This window comes from Scardinius erythrophthalmus, assembly GCF_964197995.2.
Source record: "Scardinius erythrophthalmus genome assembly, chromosome: 6".
Taxonomy (NCBI): domain Eukaryota; kingdom Metazoa; phylum Chordata; class Actinopteri; order Cypriniformes; family Leuciscidae; genus Scardinius; species Scardinius erythrophthalmus.
In genome coordinates this window covers 32,491,906-32,517,155 of record NC_138226.1, presented here as the reverse complement: position 1 = coordinate 32,517,155, position 25,250 = coordinate 32,491,906, and the positions used below count along the sequence as shown (strand labels likewise).

The window sequence follows — 25,250 nt, the reverse complement described above, 5'->3', positions numbered from 1 at the left end:
TCTAATTAGGGAATAAATGGACATAATTGCCCACAATTAATTATGTAAATCTTTTTGGGAGCCACCTTCCATTTGAACTAATTTATTGAAATGCAATAAACACATTTTCAAACTCTTGCCCAACCCATATATGTGACCCTGGATCACAAAACCAGTCTTATGTTGCACGGGTATATTTGTGGCAATAGCCAATAATACATTGTATGGGTCAAAATTATAGATTTTTCTTTTATGCCAAAAATCATTAGGATATTAAGTAAGGATCATGTTCCATGAAGATATTTTGTAAATTTCCCACCTTAAATATATAAAACATTTATTTTTGTGAATGGATGCAGCACTATTGCCAATAGAAATGGACAACTTTAAAGGCGATTTTCTCAATATTTCGATTTTTCTGTACCCTCAGATTCCAGATTTTCAAATAGTTGTACCTCGGCCAAATATTGTCCTATCCTAACAAACCATACATCAATGGAAAGATTATGTATTCAGCTTTCAGATGATGTATAAATCTCAATTTTAAAAAATTACCCATAAGACTGGTTTTGTGGTCCAGGGTCACATATACTGTATTATATGGTTACTTCTTTTAATACTGCTAGAATGGGCCCGTGATGCATTCAGGTTTTGTAGTTGTTTTCTAATATAGATATTTTACATATAATAATTAAGCTAAATTGTATGAACAGCTGTTAGGACTGATTTATAAAGAAAATAAAAATGTTTACCACAATCATATAAGTTCACAATACTCAATTATCAAACCACACTGATTATCCAAAGTCATTTATTTATTGCTTTAATTTACAAAAAAAAAAAAAAAAGATTACTTGTCATTTATTACACTTAGTAGTTAATGAAACACTTCCATGTTTTGTTTCAGAACAGGTTACATTTAGGCACACAAAAATGCATACAACAAATATTTTCCTCTTTCAGTTCAAACTTCTGACATGGAAGAGGAGGAAAAGAACCCAGAGTTTACTGCATGAAAGACAGACACAATGCAGAATTTTACATCATAAAGTAATTCAGCTTCCACAATTGTCCTGTAGTGAAGAGGAAGATAATCCCTTCCCCTAAACTCTATTAATGCTTTTACTGTAAAATGACAAAAACACATCAAAAAGTATAACTGAAGCAGAAGCAGAGTTAGTTACATTGGTGGGCCTTGTCTTCAGAAGTTTAGGAGTACAAAAAGTCCACTAAAACTGTGAGAAAATATCACATTAAATACGACTGAAAAAAAGTATCATCCACAATCTTTGATAAATGGCATATACTTGAGGAGAGTGCACCTTTTGCTTTGCATCCAAAGAATGCATTGCTGCTTGCACTAAAAAAAAAAAACCTTGTGGGTCAGACCTTAAGAAAAAAAAACTCCATTTATTATTAGTAGATGTGATCAAGCCAAAAATAAAATGATGCAGCCCACATTCCAGTGGCAAAAAAGCATATAGATTTTGCCAATACAGTTATAAGACAATACCACCTACCTGTACTATAATTAGCCTCCTTACATACAAGTTCTACTGCTCATGGAAATGCAGCTTTAAGTAACACACTGAAGCGGACTTGACAAAGATCGTACCGGCCAGGGCTCTAGCGTTCCGGTTATTAGCATTCTTCTATGAGGCCTTCTGAAACAAGCGCTCACAAAAGGTCTTAACCGGTCTAAGTAATCCCAGATGTGAGAACCAAGTCTTCCTGCTGCATGGAGGGCGTTTCCACATATGCATAATTGTTGTCTAGTTTTTAGGGGAGATCTTTCGAGCATTGGAGATTCCATTATAAATGCAGGCTGTGGACGGTCTTTAGGCCCTATGAAATCAAACGATGAACTGCATGAATATATACGAACAATGCAGGAATAATACGCCACATTTCAGTGACACGTTAAAATTGTGGGGAAGTGGTTTTCATGATAACACCCTAATTTAATGTATGAAAAGAATGAAGTAAGCACTGATAAACATAATACATGTTAAAAAGCAGGATTCAAATGATATTGTTTGGCATTTGTCATGAAAATGAATCTTTATTTGGCTTATAAATAAGAAAGTGTCCGCACTATAACGTCTACAAGATAACGCCTTTCTCCGGGGAGGAACAGCTAAATGGCACAAGATTTTAGATCGCAAAACACCTTATCATTTGGCAAAAGTCAGATGAGTATTTTTCTAATAAATTACTGTTCAGCACTAGAGAAACAAAATGAGAATAGAACACATCAACCAACCAGTCAGTCTTTCCTGACCACCACCCCAGTGAAAAAGTGCAATCATACATTTTGTAGCTTTTCAGCCTCTTTCTATGAACTCAGCAAAAACCTTTCAGCATCTCCATTTACATAGTTTCACCCAGAGTATGACAACTAAAATGAGTTGAGCAAAGCACGAGGTGAGATTCACCAAGCAAATCTTCAGCCAATGTCGGCCAGAAAGCATCTAGTTGTAATCATAATAGTTTTTATTGTTATTTTAATTAAAGACTAATTCTTGTGAGTCCCAAGAATTAGGACGAGAGAACAACAGACTTCCACCCAACCATTATAAACAGGGAAGCAGTAAAATCTTTAGAACTGCTGATTTGACTATAGAATCAGAAATGACAATGACAGGATCAACATAATTGCACAATGATAACGGGATTGGGGGAGGGTGAAGAATCTCAGAGATGACCGAGCTGATCCCTCCTTATGGTGACGGAACGGACACTTCCAGAAGACGGTTGTTTTTACGCTTGCAGGCGACACCGTTGCCGTTCTTTGGTGTACCCTGGATGAATTTTACACACACTTTGTCCTGTTTGAACTGCACTAAGAACCTAAAAGAGAGAGAGAGAGAGAGATAGAGAGAGAGAACTTATGCTACAAGAACGATACTAAAGGAAACAACATGCACAGAAATGTTGGACACTTACTCATCTGAAATATCGATCTTGATCTGGTTCCTGTCAGCTGAAGCTGCACCGGTGCGATGAAGTTTGGTGATGATCTCAATCAGTCGGTCGCTGCTCAGCAGGAAGTCACCTTTGGCTGCAGACACGGCACCCTAAAGAGAGAGCATGGTCAGTAGTGTTCTTGACTGCCTTGTGTGAGATGACTTATTGTATGCCGTACTTCTTTGAGCTTAAGGGCGAAAAAGCCATCGTTCTGTGTGCTCACAGACACACTGCTGAGGTCTAGCAGGGGAACGCTGGCCTTCACCTGGCCTGTCTTCTGATCCGCAAGAACCAAACTCTTCTTGGTCAGAAGGAATATTCTTGGAGCTCCCTAAAAAGTAAATCAATAGACTTTAAATGTCAAGTTTAGACAAAAAGGATGAAAATGACCCCATGATAGCCTTTTAAGGGTTGGTACTTAATGTCTGTCATACTAAATGATGTTGAAAGTCAGCAGGCTTGCTGATGTATCTGATGATTTTAGGAATAAATTAATTCATTGTGAAATTAAAAGGGGAAAATTTACCCAAATATTTAAGTCAGACAGTTGACAAGTTTTTAATATAGACATTTACACAAAAAAAGTGTAACAGACACTTTCTGCAGATGCAAACAGGTAAAAATTAGTTTTTTTGTGTGTTTTTAATTTTGTCATGTAGTCTTTATATTTAATGGAGAAAACAAACCACGGAAGTGTGAAATTAAAGTCAATGTCAAAGAACAAGTGATGTTTAAAAAGTTTTCTAAAAATCATCCACCATACAGTATTCTACGATTCCTTTCCTTTGTCCAAAAGCAAAACATCTCACATATGCACAATCATTGAAAATTTGTAGAGTGATCCAACTAGGGCTGTCAATCGATTACATTATTTAATCGTGATTAATCGCATGATTGTCATGAGTTAACTCGCGATTAATCGCATTTAATCGCTCATCTTTTTATTTTGTTCTAAATGTATCTTAAATTAATACTTTTCAAGTTTGTAATACTCTAATCAACATGGGCATGGATAAATATAGATGCTTTATGCAAATTTATGTTTATTATTGAAACCATAGTCAACATAGAGCATGAAGACGAGACATGTTTCAAAGGTCATAGATGTTTTTCAAGAACTTTTTCATGTCTATTAGACACATGTAGAAAGAACAAAGAAATACCAGGTTCCCATTACTTCTCTTTCTTTGCACTAAGCAATTTACTAACACAAACATGTTTAGATTTTTGCATGACAGGGCAGCTCTTCTGAAAATGCTAAATGTACATTTAGCATTTATTATTACATTGTAGTTTGTCTCTCTCTGTGCCCATTTTGATTTAGCTAAATTCTCAATAAAACTGTTTTCATTGGTATATTTTACTGTTTCTGTTGTCAAACAACGGAATGAATATTAAATGGTGACTGAAACGCGACCCATTAAGACATAACTAGTTCTCCCTTTCAAGATGTTAAGTTAATCTGCACAAAAATTCTGATAATCGAGCCGTCGTCTGGTGAAATCAAATACACATAAGATAAAGACAATATCTGTGCTCTGATTTCGGCTATACTTGTAAACTTAATAACTTAAAAGCAACATAATATCTGTGTTTAACTGAATTAAAGCGCTGCTCCTCCGCGCGAGATGCAGAGAGAGAGAGAGAGAGAGAGAGAGAAAGAGAGAAAGAGAGAGAGAGTCGCGCGCGCGTGCGGAGAGAGCAGTACCGGCGGTACCGGTAGATTCTCAGAAACTAAATAAGGTTTGGGCGCTTTTTTGAAGGAAAAAAAAAAAAAAAAATCGCTAACGGGGTCTGCAATGTCACTAAGTTGGCAACACGGTGTATCTCCATTTCTCCAACTAGGGGTTGGGCCTCGGGTCAAACTGAAAATACGCGCTGCGTTAATCGCGCGTTAAAAAGATTAGTGCCGTTAATATGATTTTCCGTTAACCCGTTATTAACGCGCTAACTTTGACAGCCCTAGATCCAACGCATAAATTTTTCAAGATTACTTACTGGTTCTGTGAACGGAACAAACCACTTCATTCACTAGCTTCTCTGGATACCTAGTATCTAAATTGCATGTACCATAACGCCTTTTTACCATAATGACTGGAATTTGGCAAAAAAGGGTCTATATGCCACAGACAGTAAAGTAAGTTTGACTGAGAAATGAAAGATAAGGCTTATCAGCACTGCGATTTGATTGATCAGTCCTGTTATAAGGCTAATTCTATTGGCACAGGGCTACTTGTACTCACCTTGCCATTGGCACGGTTGATTTTACTGACCACATCTGCAAGAAGAACTTTATCCTCTGCCAAGCTGTTTAGCTTCTGGTACTTTGGGTTTTTGGTTATCTCCACATAGTCTCCTTTGAAAGGCTGCCCCACACTGTAAAGCACAGGACATCTGTCATTGCAATAAATTGCTACACTGCAGATACGCGTTTGCAGTAGGTAAATTACATAAAGGAACATAGGTGAACTGTTTTTTTCCTACCTGCTAGGATACAAGGCCTTCTTATCTTTGAAGAGTTCACTAGCTGCAAGCTTCTCCTCATAGGTAGCCTTCTTTTCCTCTGTGAACTGGCTGCGGTATTTCTTACACTAATAGTAGGACACCATGAGGATACATGGTTAGATCACAGGGGAAGTAGGGGTGCTTCAGCACCTGTTTTCACAGGATTGTAAACGCAATGCAAATTTTGTTCATTTACATTTATTAATTTTTAGCATTTAGTAATTCATTTGTAATAAATTAGTGGGCTATAAAAAAAGAAGTGTTATTTATATGTAGAATTATGTTTTTTAAAACGTACAATCAGAGTCTGACATCATATTTTGACCGTTGCAGTGTGCGTAGAAATAATTAGTCTGCTATACACCTGAGCGCAAGTCCACCTTTGGTGTTGTGTAAGGTAGGTAGGCCTTTTTGTGTTCATTTTTATTTATTGTATATGACAATGTGTATATGACAATATGTAAACAGCTCAATAACCATTTTATTTAAAGGCTTAATTTATGTCCAATGCATTACAGTTGCAAGCAGTATCAATAATGTCAACAATGTCTTGGTGTGTATGCGGTTTAAATGAATGTTCTCAAATGATACTCTTGTTGTGCTTTGTGGAGTTTTGACGCGTTTTATAGACTCGATGTTGTTTCTTATTCAAATGTGAAGCACAGCACCCACAACATAAAACGTCTTCCCCCATCCCTGTTAGATTATTATTAATTTAAAGTCAGACATGAGTCATCAGGGGTGCAAACACATGTATGGTCAAAAAAGAGAGAGGTAATCGAAGCCCTCGTCCCGCGGCAAATATCCAGATACTACATTGCCACCATCCCCAACCCACCCCTATAGGCACAGAGTCAAATGAAATTTAGAAAAACTATCTTGCACTTCTTCTTCTTGCTTTACTGCTACTTCCTGAAAACAATTTCACCTGATGATTTGAATAGCTCTTTTTGTAAAGAATTAATAATTCTAGGATGATTGGGGTAATTGTGTAGGGTAGGCCTAGTCAGTGCTTGAAGTGGGGGGAAAAAGGTGCCGGTACTCTCTTGCCTTACTCTCACCGCCTTCACCCAGGGCCGGATTAACAATTTCCTGTGCCCTGGACAACCAGACTCAAGACCCCCATAGTTAGGGGTGTTCGGGGGCATGCTCCCCCGAGAAAATTTGGATTTCTCTGATCTACATATGTGCAATTTAGGACTTTTGAAGGCCAAAAAATTATAAGAAATAGGCTCTCTTTAAAACCTTGTCATTAGATTATTTATCAATAGGCTACCTGCTCTCTCCTCATCTTTATATTTATTTTCTCTCAGTCTTCTTATCCTGGACTATTTCTTCCCCTCCTAAAGCTGAACTTAGTCTTTTCATTTTCGTCTGTGTCAATGACGAAAGTAAACATAGGCTCAACAGATATATATACGTTTTATGAATCATTTTCTTAGACAAGTTAATTCACTCAAGGCTACCAGGAAAGCTGTAGCCTAAGTCAGTATTGCCATTAGGAACCTTCTGCAAGCTTTGGAATTTGAAAACGTCTGTTTTTAAATGTTAAAAGTAATTTTAAATAATACAAATTATATCTAATGTCATATTCTGTGTTAATTTTGACCACGAACCACGCGCTGTCACTTTAATTCAGCGCGTGCAGCACAGCGAAAATAGACTCGGTGTGGAAACGATCGTTGGACTGCTGTATATGCACCGCTCCTGGAACGCATTGCCGGACCGCATCCGCGTGCAGTGTGAAAGTTCTAGTCTAACCTGTTAATATGGGTGCGAAAAAAAAAAAAAGCTCTGCATATGCATTGCAAACGGAGTATAATTATGTGAAATGGGCGTGACACTGACGCTTTTTCTGTCAGTGGTAGAGTACCGGCTACATGCGAGAAGTAGCGGTACGCAAGAAAACGTGCAGGTACGCTTTGGAGTAAAATGCAGAAGTGCCGGTACTGCGTACCGGTGAGTACCGCCCCACTTCGAGCACTGGGCCTAGTGCATCTGCATAGAAACTAATAAACAAAATACAAATATAAATACAATAAAACACAAATACACGAGAAATAAAGCAGTGCTTTATGTTTTTCAGGTAAATTAACTGTATTAAGTATTAATACAGTTTATCTTTTGACTAAACTTTGATTAACTTTGGTGACAAACAGCTGCAGGTATATTGGGTGCTGTCCCTTTAAGACGAATGCGCAAATCTAATACCGGTAATGACACGCGTCCGTTTTATTTTGACTGCGTTTACAGGGAAACTCGTTGAGACGGACACTGGCTTATTTTTTCGTGCACATGTCTGTTCAAACACAAATAGATAAGAAAGAAAAGGGAATCGACAGATCTACACTTGGATGTTAAACATAATATATATAGCCTGATACAGCAAAGACAAAGTCGGCAGTATTGACGGCAAAATAGGCTACAGAATATTTCGTTCTGTAGGCCTATTGACGGGGCAATATTTGAAAATCGATAATTAGGTCTATTTTTTAAATTACAATTATATATGCATTTGTCAAAACCGAGAGACTTTCAAGCATCAAAATGTAATTTATTAATATGTATTTGCGCCTTCTATTTTGTCTGAAAACTTCCAACACTCTTGCGTGTCACGTGAAAAATAGGCGTCGGTTGCGGTTCTATTTCTAGCACGCGGTTTCGGCGCGGCTCGAGAAGTGTGTGTGTCACGCAGGCATTGTGCTCTAACACAAGCTCTAACCAGTTAACATGAGAGCCGACATAAAAACGGACACTCCACGCCACGCCACGCAGAGAGAAATGTGATGCAGTGGCAGATCCAGAGTGAGACAGAAAAACTCGTGGTTCACGCTTGCGCACATACTGCTGGTTTGGCGCGCAGTGTTCTGATTCGCTTATTTCCTATTTACTTGTTGGTGGACGCAATCCAGAATTACTGTTGGTTAAATTATAATCAGACCCTCTCAAACCCCCCCCTTTTAAAAAAAAAAAACTCTTCGGATCTGCACGATTCACACAAGTCACCCAAATTGACGTGAAAAAAGCGGGAGGCGCCGAAAAGCGCGCTGTTTGCACCCCTGAGTCATGACAAAGGTCTTATCAGTTCATTTTAGATATACAGAGTTGTATAATGACACAGACCCTCCACAGATGGAAAACCCTCCTGAGCTCCTTGTGTGTCCCGTCCAGGAAACCATAGGGCCGAGCTGGCCAGCTCTTATCAATCGGTGACATGGAAGGCATCGTCTTCTTCAAGCCAAGGAAGTACTTCTGCATCTGTCGATAAAAACTTACATCAGTGTACCAGGGAGTATTTTCTTTCTTCTCTGAAAAATTATTAAATGGAGAACATATAGGAAATCATTTCCTGGGGTAGCACCAACTTGTTTTAAAATGTATTTCTTGCACTGCATTGGGTCACGTGAAGTCAACTAAATGTGAAGACAAGACTTAATTTGCACTTGTTCTATACATGAACTCAGCAGGCGAAGAATTCCTCTTTCTGCAGTTATTAGCTTGATATAGTTGGTTACGGCCAAATATATACATGGAATGAAAGTGAAAATAGTCAAGCAGGAGCACTCCAGCTTTATTATTTCTGGCAAGTCCAATGGTTCTTTGATAGAGAACATAGGCTTTATAAAGACCTGGGGCCTCATTTATAAAACTGTGCGTAGGAACCTTACTAAAAGTGTACGTACGCACAAAAGCCAAAAATGGCGTACGCAAAAAAATATTCAGACTTATAAAACCGCGCGTACGCCAGAACCTGCGCAGAATTCACTTTATAAATCCCAGTCAGCGGAAAATTGTGCGTACATGCGTCTCCACCCGAAATAACCATATATGGAGGTTACAACGCCTAGTTTTACTATGCATATCCTCATCTACATATCATTTGCATATGATTATTCATCCACGTGATAACTTAAACGTTATCACGTGGATGAATAATCATATGCAAATGATATAAACGGTACAAGAAACATTACATTAATACAAATCAAGTAGTTGTCTATCCTTGCCTTGTTTTTGAATAGCCAACATAAATCAATAGTGTAAAATACATTTCAGAGAAAGTCTTTTCCACTTGCCGAATTGTATTTTTAATTGATTTATATTTTTAATGAAAACAGATAGGCCTTGGGCATTATTTGCACGAAACTATTTTCTCAGACAATCTGGTATTATCATGATAAGCAATTCTCTCCGTGGTTAAAACATTAAAGCACGCCACAGGAAAAGTGTTCAAAAACAATCGCATCCACAACAAATATTTCTATTGATTGAATATAAAAAAAATGTTGTAACTTTTCAGTATGATTTCATGTTTAAGTGTTTAACTCCATAATTTGAATAGCATATTTAATCTAAATGTTTATATCAGAAGTAAAACATAGTTTAAATCATTATTTTATTTATTTAAACTGCGCCAGTTTCACTAAACGGCCCAACGTGCTCGCTGGCGCGGACATTTAAGAAGGAATGGATATTTGCTTCAAGTGACAGGCTTGGTGAGTGAAATTATATTTGTATTATCTTTCTGTATTATGTTTAATTTTAATTCTAAATTCTAAAAGTGACCAAAAGACATTTAACTCCAACTCACCATCGGTGTCGCCAAACTGCTCCGTCTCCAAAATGTGCGTACGCATGGGTCAGAGTTTGCGTTTAGGTGCGCATATTTTCACATCAAGTTTTTCTTTATAAATCCCACCTTTTGTGCAGGAACTGGCGTACGCATGTTTTCAGCCCCATTTTGTGCGTACGCAAGCTTTATAAATGAGGCCCCTGATACTACACAGTTTGTGGAAAATCATAAGGTAAACATTGGCTCGCCAACAAGTAAGACTACTTTTCTGGATAACTAGGTGACTAGCAAAAAGTATTGGTTAAATTAAGTCACTTACAATTCTCTGGATGGTGAAGTCATAGATCTTCTTGCCAGCATTAGCTCTGAAGAACTTTCTGTAATCCCGACGGACCTGTGAAAAGGTGGGTTTAAATAGTCACTTCTTTGTATTGACAGTCTTGTAATGACAGCAGGGATGGGACAGGACACTATCAGTTCAGACAAGTGGTGCTTGACAAGCAGGGTCTTTACACCTAAAGAGCAGCACACTGTAAAGCAAAGATGAGAGAACGGATGCTGTGAAACCAGGAGAGATTCACAGTCATCCTTTCGTACACAACAAACATTTCACAGAACTTAAAAAGTTTGATGTCACCCCTAAAACCCAGACACAAAACAAAACCAGTAATGACAGCAAGTTAAAAAACAAAACACACACACACACACACACACACACACACACACACACACACACACACACACACACACACACACACACACACACACACACACACACACACACACACACACACACACACACACACAAAAACAAATGGAAGCAAAACACAAGAAAGGCCTGTAATGTCTGTAAAAGCCAACAGTATATTAGGAGCAGCATGCAGACAGCAGACAGGACAGGCACACAGCAACAGACAGAAAACATGGCTGTCCTATGGTTGAGCTACTAGGGCAAAGTTTTCATGTCTACTTATTTCTGTCAATGATAAATTCATGCCATTCTGCTCTGTTATTCAGATGTCATCTCGCAAGCCTGACTATTGGGATAAAGCCAGGCGTAACCTGTAGATAATTTTACAAGTGACAGCTCATTTAAATACGTCATAATGGCCTGTCCTTTGCCTGTGGCTTGTGTTTTGGTCTGCTTTGGTCAGAGTTTCGCTCCATATATAAATAAATACATGTATATATACACAGACATTTTGTAACAAACTCAAAATATTTTATCGGGTAGAAATTGCTATTTGAGAGCAAAAAAATAATGAATTAAAACCGTTTAACACAAACATATTTAATGTTAATGGTTGGCCAAGTACTGTATTAAGGACACAGATTTTTATGAAAGCATTTTTGTTAAACACATTCATTAAGTGCCTATCATCTTTATGGGTCCTCATCACCCTGTCGGGGGTTTATTCTGATATAACAACCGGCTGGATGTACATTATCCCTCACATAACATACCGCTGGATGGCGCAATTGACCAATCAGAATCAATTCCACAGAGCCGTGTAATAATAGTTGATATCACAGTTGCATAGACATTTTACATCATAGCTGCAACTAAAACAATTATTACAGCACAACTAAAACACTTACAAATTAGCATCTAGGACAAGAACTATCCGTTTTATCAATTCCAATATTTCAAAGGACGGTCCATACATGTCGGCAGGTGTTTGCGATACACCCCAAACACCCACTGACCTTGGAACAGCCCCTGACAGAGACCGCAGCAGTATCATCAGGAAGCTTCCGTAGGACTCATGCTAACAGCTATTTTGCCCAGTGGAAGCTTTTCTAAAGCCATGGATTATGAAAACATATTTGATTCTGCTTTCTGCTCACATGCAGTATCTAAAGCCTCGTGACATGTTTTTTAGCACTTCATCCTCGCTTATGACATCAGTGACATGTGTCACTGACTTAGATGCTAATGGACCTGTGGAACTGAACTATGAGGTTAGATTATATTGTTAGTACATAGCAGAGCAGCTGGTTAAGGACACTTAGAGGCTGGTTATGTGCACGCTTCCCACTCATTTCAACGCCTGGCAAGTACCGATGGTTGGAAGATACCTTAAGTCCCAACCAGTAGGCCCAAATGACAGCGATGGCGTGCTTACGCCTGGCTTCCTCCTTCAAGCGCTTCAGCTCTCTACGTGCCTGTGAAAGAGGGAGAGGGGCATGAATGCAGAAAGGAGGGAATCAATTGAAAAAAGCAAAGCGCAAAGAAGCGGCATAACACCAGGTCCACGCCACACAAAACTGCACCCCATTACCAGCTGGTAAACACATTCTGTGTTTGCTGTTGGTTAAGACAGATGGACATTGTTGAGGTTTTCCTGTGGAGAGCACATTTATTTTCATGGGGTTAACTAAACATGAGCGAGAACAAGGGGAAAAAGAGCAATAAAAAAGAAAGCAAGAGTACAACTGCTCTCTTAAGGCGCACACCACACAAACACACAATAAAACAAGCCACATCAACCTCAAGAAGGCACTCAAATTGAGTGGGAGATCAGCAGTGGTCTGTGATTCCAACATGCAAAAAGAAGTTTACATGGGATTGTGGATGAAATGAGAATACTTTTCTCATCTATTAGACAGGCCTATCTTAATCTTCATCAAGCCTGCCATGAGATTATTCAGGCAATCAGAACGTTCCTCTTATAACAAATAAAGACGGTGACACTGCATGCAAGTGCATCAATTATGAAGCATTGCAGTAATGACACATCGTAGCACTCGTTCGCAGAGCAGATGGGCTCTAAAACGTGCATATTATAGTTGTTACATTAAATTGATAATCACTGGTTTATCAAAGGTTTTGCAATTCATCAAGTGATATTTCTTTTAATAACCATGAATCAAAGAATCAGCATATGCAAAATTCCTTAGTGACTGGTCCATTGTGACACTAGCATAAACATGAGACTATTTGTGGATTTTGGTTACTGTATAGTTTTAAACAAAATAAAAAGTAAAGCATCAATTTATTGACCCCACAAGCTGACTATGGTTATTATTCTTAATGGACACTAAAAATGATAAAAGAAACATTTTAACTAAATAAAAAATTTAAACTGGGCAAAAGTTTAAAAATGTAAAAAATTTAAACTGATCTATTTATCAACATAGTTGTTTTACTATCTATAGTAAAAACCTTGCGACAAAATGTACGGATCCCTGCTGCAGAAATTCACTGGATATTGTGAGATATGACCAAACATAAGGTGTCCAGACTCACTCTTAGGGATCAGTTAATAAAATGGTGCATTTGGTAAAGACAGAGGTCATCCGGCTGTGATGCAAGCCTGCTGCGTGGGAATCGGCCCGCTCTGCAGGGTGACCGTCGGGATGAGCTTTAATCCATCGGCAGTCAGAGAAAAGAAGCTTAAAATATCGCATTCGGTTCTACCCCCAATGCAATAACCGTTCACCATACTCTTTCAGCTCCCATCCTTTGCCATTCCATCTAATTTCTTACAATGAGCTACAATAAAGTGCAAGTATGATTCATGCTGTGGGTTCCTGAATGTATCGGCATGCACAACATATGGGATGAGCTCAGGGAAGATGGGTCATGATCCGGTCCACCTCATGAACACATGAAGGTGTGAGATGGGTTAAGTGGATGACGGGATGCCACACAGACATAGTGGTGAATACCTTAGTTCCTTGCCAGCAGGCCCAAATGACAGACACGGCCTGTTTACTGCAAGCTTCATGCTTTAAGCGCCGGAGTTCTCTTCGAGCCTACCCAGAGTGGTGTTTTTTTTTTTTTTTTTTAAAGCGAAGGAAAAGAGGGTGGAAAAGTGTTAAGAACAGAAGCTAAAGACACAAGTGTGTTTTAAATTCAGTTTTGTAAATCAGTAAAATTTTGATTGTATTTGAACTGAAGTAATGTATTTGGACTTCTTGATTCTTGCTTATCAGTTCTAATAATGTAACATTGGAATGTCTAAATGAACCCTTAGGGGCTCAAATTATTGTAAATAGTTATATCTGTATCAGCATATATGGCCCACGTCTTTTTTTTATTGCAACAAGTTAGAGACACTGAGAATAACCACATGGCCAGCCAGGACAGACATCAGTCACTTTTGAAAAACATATTGCTTGATAACAGCTACTAGAAAGTGCAGGAGACCTAAGTTCTTAAAACCAAAATCAACTCGGAGTTTTCAGTACAGTTTTAAAATCTTCAAAACATGAAAGGAGAAACGCATCACAAGTTCCAAAATGCAAATAAATAAGGGAGTGATAAAACATTTGAATATTGTTACAGGGTTATAAAAGTTTATATAGAAGGTGAAAAAAAGGGTTCGTTTTAAGGACATAAGATTCATACATGCAACTTGGATTCATCAGTTTTCATTTTCTGGGTACAGATGTTTCTACTCAATGTCAGCAAATTAACAATATGTTAGTATTTCCCCATCGTTTCCCACAAGACGTTACCAACAAGATGATGAAACAGTCACACACAAACAAAAGGTAAGTCATTAACAGTGAGGTGAAGCGGGATGGGACATGACTTCATTTGGCAGGCTTGTTAAATACCTTAGTTCCAAGCCAAGCTGCCCAAATGACAGACACAGCATGTTTATTCCGTGCCTCTTCCTTAAGACGCCGCAGTTCCCAGCGAGCCTGCGGATGTTGGCCGAGGAGGGCCACGTGGAAGCAGAGATAGGGTGGCAAAGGTTAAAGTCAGAAATATGACAAGGAAAGAGTGACTGAAAAGAGTAAGTCGCATCAAAAGCAGAAGTGAATTAGGACTAGAGAGAAAAAGAAGGCAAGAAGCTCCGGTGTTGAAAATCTAACCCCACAATTTACCATTTCACCTCCTTATTCATAGAGAAACTGAGTTCAGTACCTGAGTTCCATGCCAGAAAGCTGAAATAGTTGTGACGGCCTGTTCGCACCGCTTCTTGTGTTTCAGTTCACGCAGAAGCTTCCGGGCCTGTGAAAGAAGGGCTACCGTTACATCGTGGGGACAGACCCGTTGGCTACATTCACACTGTCAGTTTTTGGGATTGACAACCGCAATTATTTATAGGTGTGAATCTTGAAATGTCCCGATCAAACAGCATCTTACAGTAGCATCTTGAATACTGACTGTTAGCTAGTAAACGTGCAACAGGAATCAAGACTGTATTCTCTTACCAGTAAACATAGCGACAGTGAAAAAAGTAATATTAAAGATGGTGAAGTCCATAAAAATGAGAAGGTCATCCATCAAATCTTCATTAACTGACAGCAGTTTTTATATTTGGGTGGAGAGCGAAGCATTTGAGTTGCGCATAGAACAAAAAACTGACGGTAGCAGCTCCAGTAACTGGATATAAAACCTTCAGATGATACACAGCTCATATCTCCATCGCTGTAAGTTACTGAAAGCTAAACCACAGACAAAACCCGCAACACATTGTAGATATGTGTTTGTTCATCGCAGAGCATCTCTCTTGCACTGCATGACGTGACAAACAACTAGTTGTCCAGTCCGGTTCCATTCACACAGCGCAGGTTTTTTAGAGAATGCGGTTGTGAGTCCTGAAAATTTATGGGTGTGAGCTTGGAATGCAGTTGTCACTCCCCTAAATAACTTAACTGTGTGTGTAAACATAACTGTATTAAGGACTCAAATACTAGACTGACAACCGTATTCTGCTGCAATGTGAATGTGGCCTTTGTTTGCTAAAGGAAATTAAATTCAGTGTACCAGAAACCTACCTTCCATCCACGGATGAATGACTGAACCACTAAGGCAGAGCACCTGATGTTCTGGTACTTCTTTTGTTGCTGCAATCAAAAAACAACCAACAGCAATCTTGAGATAAAAAAATCTGCCTCTGATCCCTGTGAGACAATGAATCATATTGAACACAATCAATGTTTTCTATGAAAAGTGTAGGAAATGAAGCGCACCGCAAATCTTCGGTACCAGGCGGAAACCACCACCTGGCTCTTCTTCATCAGGAGAAAGTGAGTGCGGCACTTCCAGCCACGGTAGATCTTCTGGATGAGTGCTGCCAAGTCCTCTAGGCACTGCCTTCTCTTTTCTTCCAAGAAGAAAAGCTGAAGAAAAAATATATCAGTATCAAAATAAAGAATAGATTAGAGGCATTTTAGGCAGGCAGGAAAAATCTGATATTTTGATTTTTGGCATATGTGACTCAGGAAAACTAAATAAAAGACAAAACAAAAGCACTAAACAAAACAAAAAACACAAGAAAATTAAAAATAAAATCAGATTTTTGCAAACCTGACAAAAATCACATAAAAATTTTGGAAAAGCAAATAAAATCTTTTTTTTCAGACAGGTGCTGTACTGTCATTTTTTTAAATTTGCTCACACTAACATGGGGCTCATATGTATTCAGCAGTGAATGACAGAGCTGAATGAGCAGTTTCAAACACAACATATGCATGAATGTGTAAAATTTCCTTCATTGCTGATGCACTGCACAGATTTGTCATGATGGACATGTGCCAAGGAAAAACAAACAAACATTCATCATCATCTCTTTCATACTCTCAGCTGTTGGCATTGAGCTGATGTCATTACTATAGCAACTGATGTAGATAAACACTGTCTGAATGAACGGATCAGATTTCATCCCTTGCAAAATGACAGCACAGACAGTCAGCCTCAGATTTGAAAAAAACTTTTTTCAGATTTGTACGCAATGTGAGCAAAACTAAGATATAAATTATCAAATTCCCAAAGATAAGACAGTGAGAGTTGATGGAGAGAACATTTGTTAGACCACACAATGATTGCCAAGACCAGCAAAATAAATTCCTGCCATTGTGGGACCAGCATCCTCTACTTAAGTAGTTATTAACATAGTCGGCCAAACCTTTCCCACCTTCACTGTTTTTTTCCTCACTGAGGCCAATTGTAAATAAAGTCAATAAAAAAAAAAAAAAAAAAAAAATGTTGCCATTAGTGAAATTGCATTAGCATAGTTCAAATCATACTTATCTGGCCGTTATCAATTTGTAGCAGTAAATGAAGAGGTATATTAACCACAAGTTCAGTATGGTGTACTGCAAGGCTCAGTAATAGGACCGTTGCTTTCACCCTGTACATGCTACCCTGTTCAGTTTTCACTGTTACGCTGATGATACCCAGCTCCATATTTCTTTGTGGCCCGATGAAACATTCCAATTTATAAAACTAACAGAATGCACTGGTCATTTCCTACTATTTAATTATTAGGAAAAACTTTTTAAATTAAAACAGGTTTTAATTATTGGATCAAAAACTTTCGCATGAAATAACCTAGAATACTCTCTAAAACTTGATGGCTGCTCTGTTACATCTTTGTTGTCAGTTAGGAACCAGGGTGTGTTATTTGATCGCAATCTTTCATTTGAAAGCCACATTTCTATTATTTGTAAAACATTTTTTCCATCTTAATATATATATATATATATATATATATATATATATATATATATATATATATATATATATATATATATATATATATATATATTATATATTTATATTTCGATTTATATTTCGATTTATTTATATATATATATATATATATATATATATATATATATATATATATATATATATATATATATACACACACACATTATATATTTATATACACAGTATATAAATGAATGACATATGCTCTCAATGTCAGATGCAGAAAAGTTAGTTCATGCAGTCATGACCTCAAGGCTAGATTATTGTAAAGCTTTACTGGGTGGTTTCCCTACATGCTTAATAAAAAAAGACTCCAGCTGGTCCAAAATGCTGCAGCTAGAGTAGGTGGGGCGATATGATGATTTATGGAGGAATAAGGAATATTAAAGCAATAAGGCTTTAATAAAGCACACAACGGTATATTTCCATGCCGACTGGCAAAGATATCATATCACGATTGTTTTTCAGAAAAAAAAGAGATCACGATTCTATGATTTTTTTTTTTTCATGTTGGTTTTACTATTTTGCATGTGACTGAGCAGCACAGCAAAACTAATTTCCCTGTTTAAAAAATGTAGCCTCACAAGGTAAAAAAATCGAAAAGAAAAAAGAATGAAAGACCATTTAGGCCAAAGTAAGGGTGGGCGAAGATGAAAATCTTTATTTTATTATTTTATCTTTATATTTAAAAATAAAGGACAAAGATGCACATTACATATACAATATAATATAATACACAAAAGAAATAAACAGTGCTTTATTTTTTCACATAGGTGTATTTAACAGTAGCATACAAGTAAGAAATTGAAAACAAAAACAAATGTAAAAATAAAACTACACAGACTTCACTAAATAAATTCAGCATATTTAATTTATACAGTGAAGAGCAGTTAGTGGTTTTCTTTTTGTCTTTCGTTGTTTGATTATAATTATAAACATGCTGCCGTTTGTCATTAATGCTTGGTAGGCTGCAGTCACTTTAAGACCTCATGCACGGATCTAATATATAGAGACACGCATCCGGTTTTCTCCACACTGTTTTATGTTTATTTAAGACATAACTGACAGTGTTTATGGAAATCTTGTGTGTATCTGACAGTTTAAGTGCAATAAGATTTGAAAAATTACTTCGATTGTTACTCAAGCGCTTTCAGTGTTTGACAGGCTTTCAGTGTGCGCAAGCTTTGGGTGTACACGCTCAGAAAAGCGCATGTCAGAACAAGTGCCCGAATAAATTGTTTAACCGGCAAGGCTTTAAAACGTATGCAAATAATAAACTTTCGTGATTGTGAATAACTGCAATGTCACATGAGCGTAACCCTACCTCTGCGTTAACATTATGTTAATGTACGTCGAGTTGTACAGTAGGATGGGACAGAGGTGCCAGAACTGCAACTGATAGATTTTGCACTGTAACACGATATTTCTTTAAAAGCAGATAATGGAGACATTTTAATCATTCACGATTAAAAATGGTGATATTGCATACCCCTAAGCTAGAGTTCTTGCTAGAACCAGGAAGTATGACCATATTAGCCCTGTTCTGTTCTTCCACACTGCATTGGATCCGTACTCCAATCATGCTAAATACTTATAAAGATCTAAATGGTTTAGCTCCCGAGTACTTCAGCAAGCTCTATTTTAGTTTTTAGTCCAAAATCTAAAAAGACTGCGGACGGTAGATCCTTTTCCTATTTAGTGCCCAAACTCTGGAACAGTCTTCCTAGCATTGTTTGAGAGGCAGACACTCTCTCTGTCAGTCTAAATCTAGATTAAACCATGACTCATTAACCTAGCATACACATAACACACCATCACATTTCTATATATTCAAATCCATTAAAGGATTATTAGGCTGCATAAAGTAGGTCAAACGTAACAGGGAACACTTCTCACAACATCCAATCTATGCAAATATTAGTCTACCCGTCTCATCCTTCTCCCATGGTAACATAGTCAGCCGGATCCAGATGGTGGACCTGCACCTAGACACGACGACAATGCAGCCCTATATGTCAGCAGAGGCCATGCCAACTAGCCAATCCCCTGTGAAGACCTTGTCTAACAGACAGCCATCGGCACAGATCCTCAGCAAAGACCACGATAACCAGAAAAGTTCTCTGGACAAACCCCGATGGCCAGCTTCGTCTCCATAACGGCGTGATGAATCCGATCTTCAAGCAGAAGGAAGGAACTGGATGAAATATTTTGAATGATACTAATCCACATTCTGATCCATGACTAGTGATGTAGCCTGGAATTAAACCAGACCATGTTGCTTTATTTGGCCAGAGGAGAACTGGTCCCCTGACTGAACCTGGATTCTCCTAAGGTTTTTTTCTTCACCATTCTGTAACCTGATGGAGATTGAGATCCTTGCCACTGTTGCCTCTTGCTTGCTTAGTTGGGGAAACTTAATATTCAACAATATTATTGATCTGACTGTACTGACACTATTGGATGAGAACTAAACTGAGCAGGACAATGACATCAATGTCTTTCTACAGAACTGCTTTATAAATGAAATTAACTAATTTAATAATTGATGATCTTTACAAACAGAACTGAATCAACACTGAACTGACTTCAACTAAACAATGACACTGTTTTCTTGTAAAGATGCCATACAGCCGAAATGAACTATGCATCATTGAATTATTTTCCTACTATCACTGTAAAGCTGCTTTGAAACAATTTGTATAGTATAAAGCTCTATATAAATAAAGGTGACTTGACTTAATTTAAAGCTGCTGGGTTTCTTGAAACAGAAACTGTTAATGTCAAAGGTTAACAGTAACAATGCCAAACAAAACTAGATCGCTCCCAATGTAAAAGGTTCTCAAAACAAGGAGTAAAGGTGCACCATTTGACGAGATTTTGTGGGAAAAACAGGTCCTTTGTCTGTCAATAGTGTAGTTATATATAAAACACAGCTCGCGCAGAAGCTACTTTCAAACCAAGCAGCTTTATGTTGGTCAACATGGATGGGGGATGGGGGAGATTAAGTGAAACCATGTGTGCGAATGCCTGTTTGCCTTTCTTTCATGAGGGCGATTGCTACTAATTATATGAGAGAAGCCTGAAAGAACATGACTTCCTGTTTGAGAAGCTTTAAAAAACCTTGAGAGATCATACAAATCAATTGTGCAAATCCAAGCCTTTCGCCATGCTGGAAGTGGAATAGAGCCAAATGATATATTCTCCTGGCTAGAGCCATCTTCTGTGTAACTGATTCAAAATCACACTCAATGAACTAAGTAGTAACTCACTCACCGTTCTGGGGTTTCTGATGAAGATCTTCGAACGACCATAGGCAAACTCCTCTGCATGAACCTGCAGACCTGTCAGGAGAACCTGGACACCCTCCCTGATAATAAATAGGCCACCAACTGTCAGTCAACCAATATATTCACAAAAAGCATATATGTGTGGGTTGAGTTCCAAATGTCTGAAACTAAACTGCATTTTAATTCTAACAATTTGAGTAAAAATGTCCCTGAATTTCTCGTATTTGGTATTATTTCTTTTATACTTTTGGAAGATGCTTTTATACAAAGCAACTTTGAATTACATTTTGCCAATATGCTCATTCTTTGCAAACCGAACCCACTACCTTGGCATTGCTAGTGCAACGCTCTACCAGATCTACACAATCAAGATCACAAATAGTGCAGAATCTGTTTTTCATCATTTACATCATAACGTTGGTTTACGTTTTACAAAAGACTTTGACATTTATTTCCAGGTAAAAAAAAAAAAAAGATTTTCAATGTAGTCTCAGACTTTGGGACCCCATTGGGGACATCACTGAACAGTTTCTGTTAAACAAAAAAAATAAAAAAATAAAAAAAAAATAATAATAATAATGAAGCAAGGAGACAAAACAAAGTAAAGGTGCACCGTATGATTTAGCACAGAAACATGCACCATGTTAGAGATAACAAACAGTGTCTGAGTGATCTGAATGAAAAGTAAAACAAAGTCTAGCCACAGTCGGCATTGAGATGATGATAACATTCCAATGAAAGATAACATGATAAGATGTGCAAGTCCAAATCTCCATGAACACTAGATTCTCCTATCAGACAATTCAGTGAAATGACTCAGTGTCTAGAAGTGACAGTTATGAGGGCCAATTCTGTCCTGGCATGTTTGCCATCAGATACAAGTACATTTGAAAGAGGACTTATTTTCTGTAGCCAGGCGAAGTTAAGGTAATCGTTAAACATTACAAAGCACAAAGGGAGATTTAAAACAAGAGACAGCATGTTTAAATATCTACAAATGAATAAAAAGGTCATGCAGATGGAGGCACAGCCATTGAAAGATCTTCTTAAATCTCAAATGTGATGACAATATAATGACATCAGCTGAACAGCATGTTCAGAAAAAAACATTAAAGCCTGTAGAAGAGTTCTTTAAAAAAACAACAATACAAAAAAAAAAAAAAAAACACACACACAAAAGACCTGTATGACATTCTTCATCAGTGGGGGTCTAACCTGGCTGGGCCCCTCCAGTGGGGCCAGGTCTGCTTACAGAGCATTTTGTAGCGCTCCAGGCAAGACTCATAGGCCTGGCGGAAAGCATAACCAGCCCTTCTTACGCGTACGTTCTCCATCAGACCCAAGTAGCGCACCTGGTGACACACTAGTGAGTCTGTGAAAATGTGGGCTGCTTTCTTGTCATTGGGTTTGATGCACCTGAACAACACAGACATAAATAAATATTCTCAACTTTGAATAGAAAAGCACAAATTATTGGGTGAATCTTCAGAAACCCTTTATTTAACTTTATTTCAGCAAAAAAATAATCAAAGGAGAACTCCGGTCAATTTTAACATTGAGCTCATTTTTTTGTAAATTTGGAGTGCTGTCAATACAGAGAACAACGACAAAAATCGGTGTTGCCTACACCGTGTTATCCTCTTTTTAAAATTTGCACCCTGTTGACTTCAATGGGGCAAGTTTTAAACCTGCTTTTAGCCTCTTAACATCCTTGATGTGTTATTACAAGTGCACAGCCAATGTGAGTGATTCCTTCGGAGTTAACACAGGTGAATCTGACTGCAGGAGATGTGAAAGATATGAATAAAAATGATGTTATTTCAGCCAGCGCACATACCTGTATTTTCTTCCTGTTTTCGGTCGAAGTCCATAGTAATCGATTGTCGAGTTCACGCGCGTGATCATAGGTAACTAAACCTATGCGTGTGAACTCGACAATCGATTACTATGGACTTCGACCGAAAACAGGATGTAAATACAGGTATGTGCGCTGGCTGAAATAACATCATTTTTATTCATATCTTTCACATCTACTGTACTGCAGTCAGATTCACCCGTGATCACTCTGAAGGAATCACTCACATGGCTGTGCACTTGTAATGACACATCAAGGATGTTAAGAGGCTAAAAGCAGGTTTAAAACTTGCCCCATTGAAGTCAACAGGGTGCAAATTTTAAAGAGGATAACACGGTGTAGGCAACACCGATTTTTGTCGTTGTTCTCTGTATTGACAGCACTCCAAATTTACAAAAAAATTAGCTCAATGTTAAAATTGACCGGAGTTCTCCTTTAAATTCTCTTTTGCCTCTTTTAGCGCTGGAATGGTTTAAAATCTATTGAATGTGTGCACTGGTAAGACAAACCGTGCAAATTCTAAACATTTGAACATAAACCGTGGAGCCTGGTCCGTACAGATCAACTATGATCCGTTTAATCCCTTAAATTAAATGTTTCTAAATAAACTCTTATATATATATATATATATATATATATATATATATATATATATATATATATATATATATATATATATATATATATATATATATATATATATATACATACACTGCTCAAAAAAATAAAGGGAACACTTAAACAACACAATGCAACTCCAAGTCAATCACACTTATGTGAAATCAAACTGTCCACTTAGGAAGCAACACTGATTGACAATCAATTTCAAATGCTGTTGTGCAAATGGAATAGACAACAGGTGGAAATTATAGGCAATTAGCAAGACACCCCCAATAAAGGAGTGGTTCTGCAGGTGGTGACCACAGACCACTTCTCAGTTCCTATGCTTCCTGGCTGATGTTTTGGTCACTTTTGAATGCTGGCGGTGCTTTCACTCTAGTGGTAGCATGAGACGGAGTCTACAACCCACACAAGTGGCTCAGGGCACCAGTGGCGAATTTGCCAATCTTGGTGTTCTCTGGCAAATGCCAAACGTCCTGCACGGTGTTGGGCTGTAAGCACAACCCCCACCTGTGGACGTCGGGCCCTCATACCACCCTCATGGAGTCTGTTTCTGACCGTTTGAGCAGACACATGCACATTTGTGGTCTGCTGGAGGTCATTTTGCCAGGGCTCTGGCAGTGCTCCTCCTGCTCCTCCTTGCACAAAGGCGGAGGTAGCGGTCCTGCTGCTGGGTTGTTGCCCTCCTACGGCATCCTCCACGTCTCCTGATGTACTGGCCTGTCTCCTGGTAGCGCCTCCATGCTCTGGACACTACGCTAACAGACACAGCAAACTGAGAAGTGGTCTGTGGTCACCACCTGCAGAACCACTCCTTTATTGGGGGTGTCTTGCTAATTGCCTATAATTTCAACCTGTTGTCTATTCCATTTGCATAACAGCATGTGAAATTGATTGTCAATCAGTGTTGCTTCCTAAGTGGACAGTTTGATTTCACAGAAGTGTGATTGACTTGGAGTTACATTGTGTTGTTTAAGTGTTCCCTTTATTTTTTCGAGCAGTGTATATATATATATATATATATATATATATATATATATATATTTTTTTTTTAATTATTTTTTTTAAGCTTACATTGCTGTTTAATTAAAATGATAATCCATAAAAAAACAATGCAATTTAATGTTCCATTATGGTTATGTCGTCATAACGTCAGTGTCAGAAGGTTTGTGATTGTTACCTGATATAGTTGGGGTTCTTGGTCAGCAGGTTCTTCATGAGCGTTCCCACTGAGGCTTTAAACTGGAATCCAGCTGTGGGGGGCCGCTTAAGGTTCACTTTAGCTGGATTTCCCTCAGGAAAGAGAAGCTTCATCAGGCTGTGATTGGCTTTGTACATGGCCTGGGATAAATCTCTGTAGAGGAGGTCATTGTTTTTATCCACAAATCCCTCCGCCTGATACAGCACCTGTGTATACAGAATACTATATTAAATAACTCTTCTTCACTTCTCAGATCTTTACAATGTGCTTTTTTCTAAAAAAATATTAAAAAATGTAAAAATATTTGTCCAAGTAAACTCAGATTTGTGTATGCTGGAACCCTTGGCTCCTCCCATCATCATTACTAGTTTTCCTCAATTTGAACAGCTATAACTTTTTATCTCTATGGTGAACACTCACCAAACTTTGCATGTATAAAGGGCATGTTTTACACTGTGGCCAATTTTGGGATGGATGATTGCTTTTGTAGATCTAGATATTAAAATTTAAAACCATCATTGCAACTCCATAGACTGTTGGATGTGGGTTATACCGAACAGCTGTTACTTTAAGAAAACCATTTAACCTGCAAGCAGTGATGTCAACATTGTCAAATAAGAGTTATTCTCCACAATTTAGCAGAAGAATGCTATTAAAAGGTTCAAAGTTCATTAAATTCACGTCATAAATCATAGGTGGGTCACACAGCATGTGGTAATCATGTCTTTGTTTCAAAAGCTTAATATACAACATTTTATGTAAAAAGGTATTGTGAGCATGTGATGCATGTTTTCCATGGCCTTGCATGC

At 38.0% G+C, this 25,250-nt stretch overlaps 1 protein-coding gene across 3 annotated transcripts in view; it reads right to left on the bottom strand.

The window, feature by feature from the left end:
• Positions 1 to 773: 773 nt before the first annotated feature.
• The window catches only part of myo1b (myosin IB), a 98,592-nt gene continuing 74,115 nt past the window's right edge, over positions 774 to 25,250 (bottom strand). The window contains exons 16-31 of one of the 3 annotated variants that reach the window (XM_081369615.1): positions 24,421 to 24,647; positions 21,980 to 22,180; positions 20,751 to 20,844; positions 15,956 to 16,105; positions 15,761 to 15,829; positions 14,904 to 14,990; positions 14,591 to 14,677; positions 13,697 to 13,783; positions 12,104 to 12,190; positions 10,344 to 10,418; positions 8,575 to 8,709; positions 5,431 to 5,537; positions 5,190 to 5,322; positions 3,125 to 3,277; positions 2,926 to 3,056; positions 775 to 2,829 (exon numbers count right to left, since the gene is read on the bottom strand). In XM_081369615.1, coding sequence (XP_081225741.1) covers positions 2,700 to 2,829; positions 2,926 to 3,056; positions 3,125 to 3,277; positions 5,190 to 5,322; positions 5,431 to 5,537; positions 8,575 to 8,709; positions 10,344 to 10,418; positions 12,104 to 12,190; positions 13,697 to 13,783; positions 14,591 to 14,677; positions 14,904 to 14,990; positions 15,761 to 15,829; positions 15,956 to 16,105; positions 20,751 to 20,844; positions 21,980 to 22,180; positions 24,421 to 24,647 — 1,953 coding nt within the window. In that variant the 3' untranslated portion in view covers positions 775 to 2,699. Of the gene's footprint in view, positions 2,830 to 2,925; positions 3,057 to 3,124; positions 3,278 to 5,189; positions 5,323 to 5,430; positions 5,538 to 8,574; positions 8,710 to 10,343; positions 10,419 to 12,103; positions 12,191 to 13,696; positions 13,784 to 14,590; positions 14,678 to 14,903; positions 14,991 to 15,760; positions 15,830 to 15,955; positions 16,106 to 20,750; positions 20,845 to 21,979; positions 22,181 to 24,420; positions 24,648 to 25,250 lie in introns of all 3 variants that reach the window. The other 2 variants (XM_081369613.1, XM_081369614.1) reach the window with 2 other exon arrangements.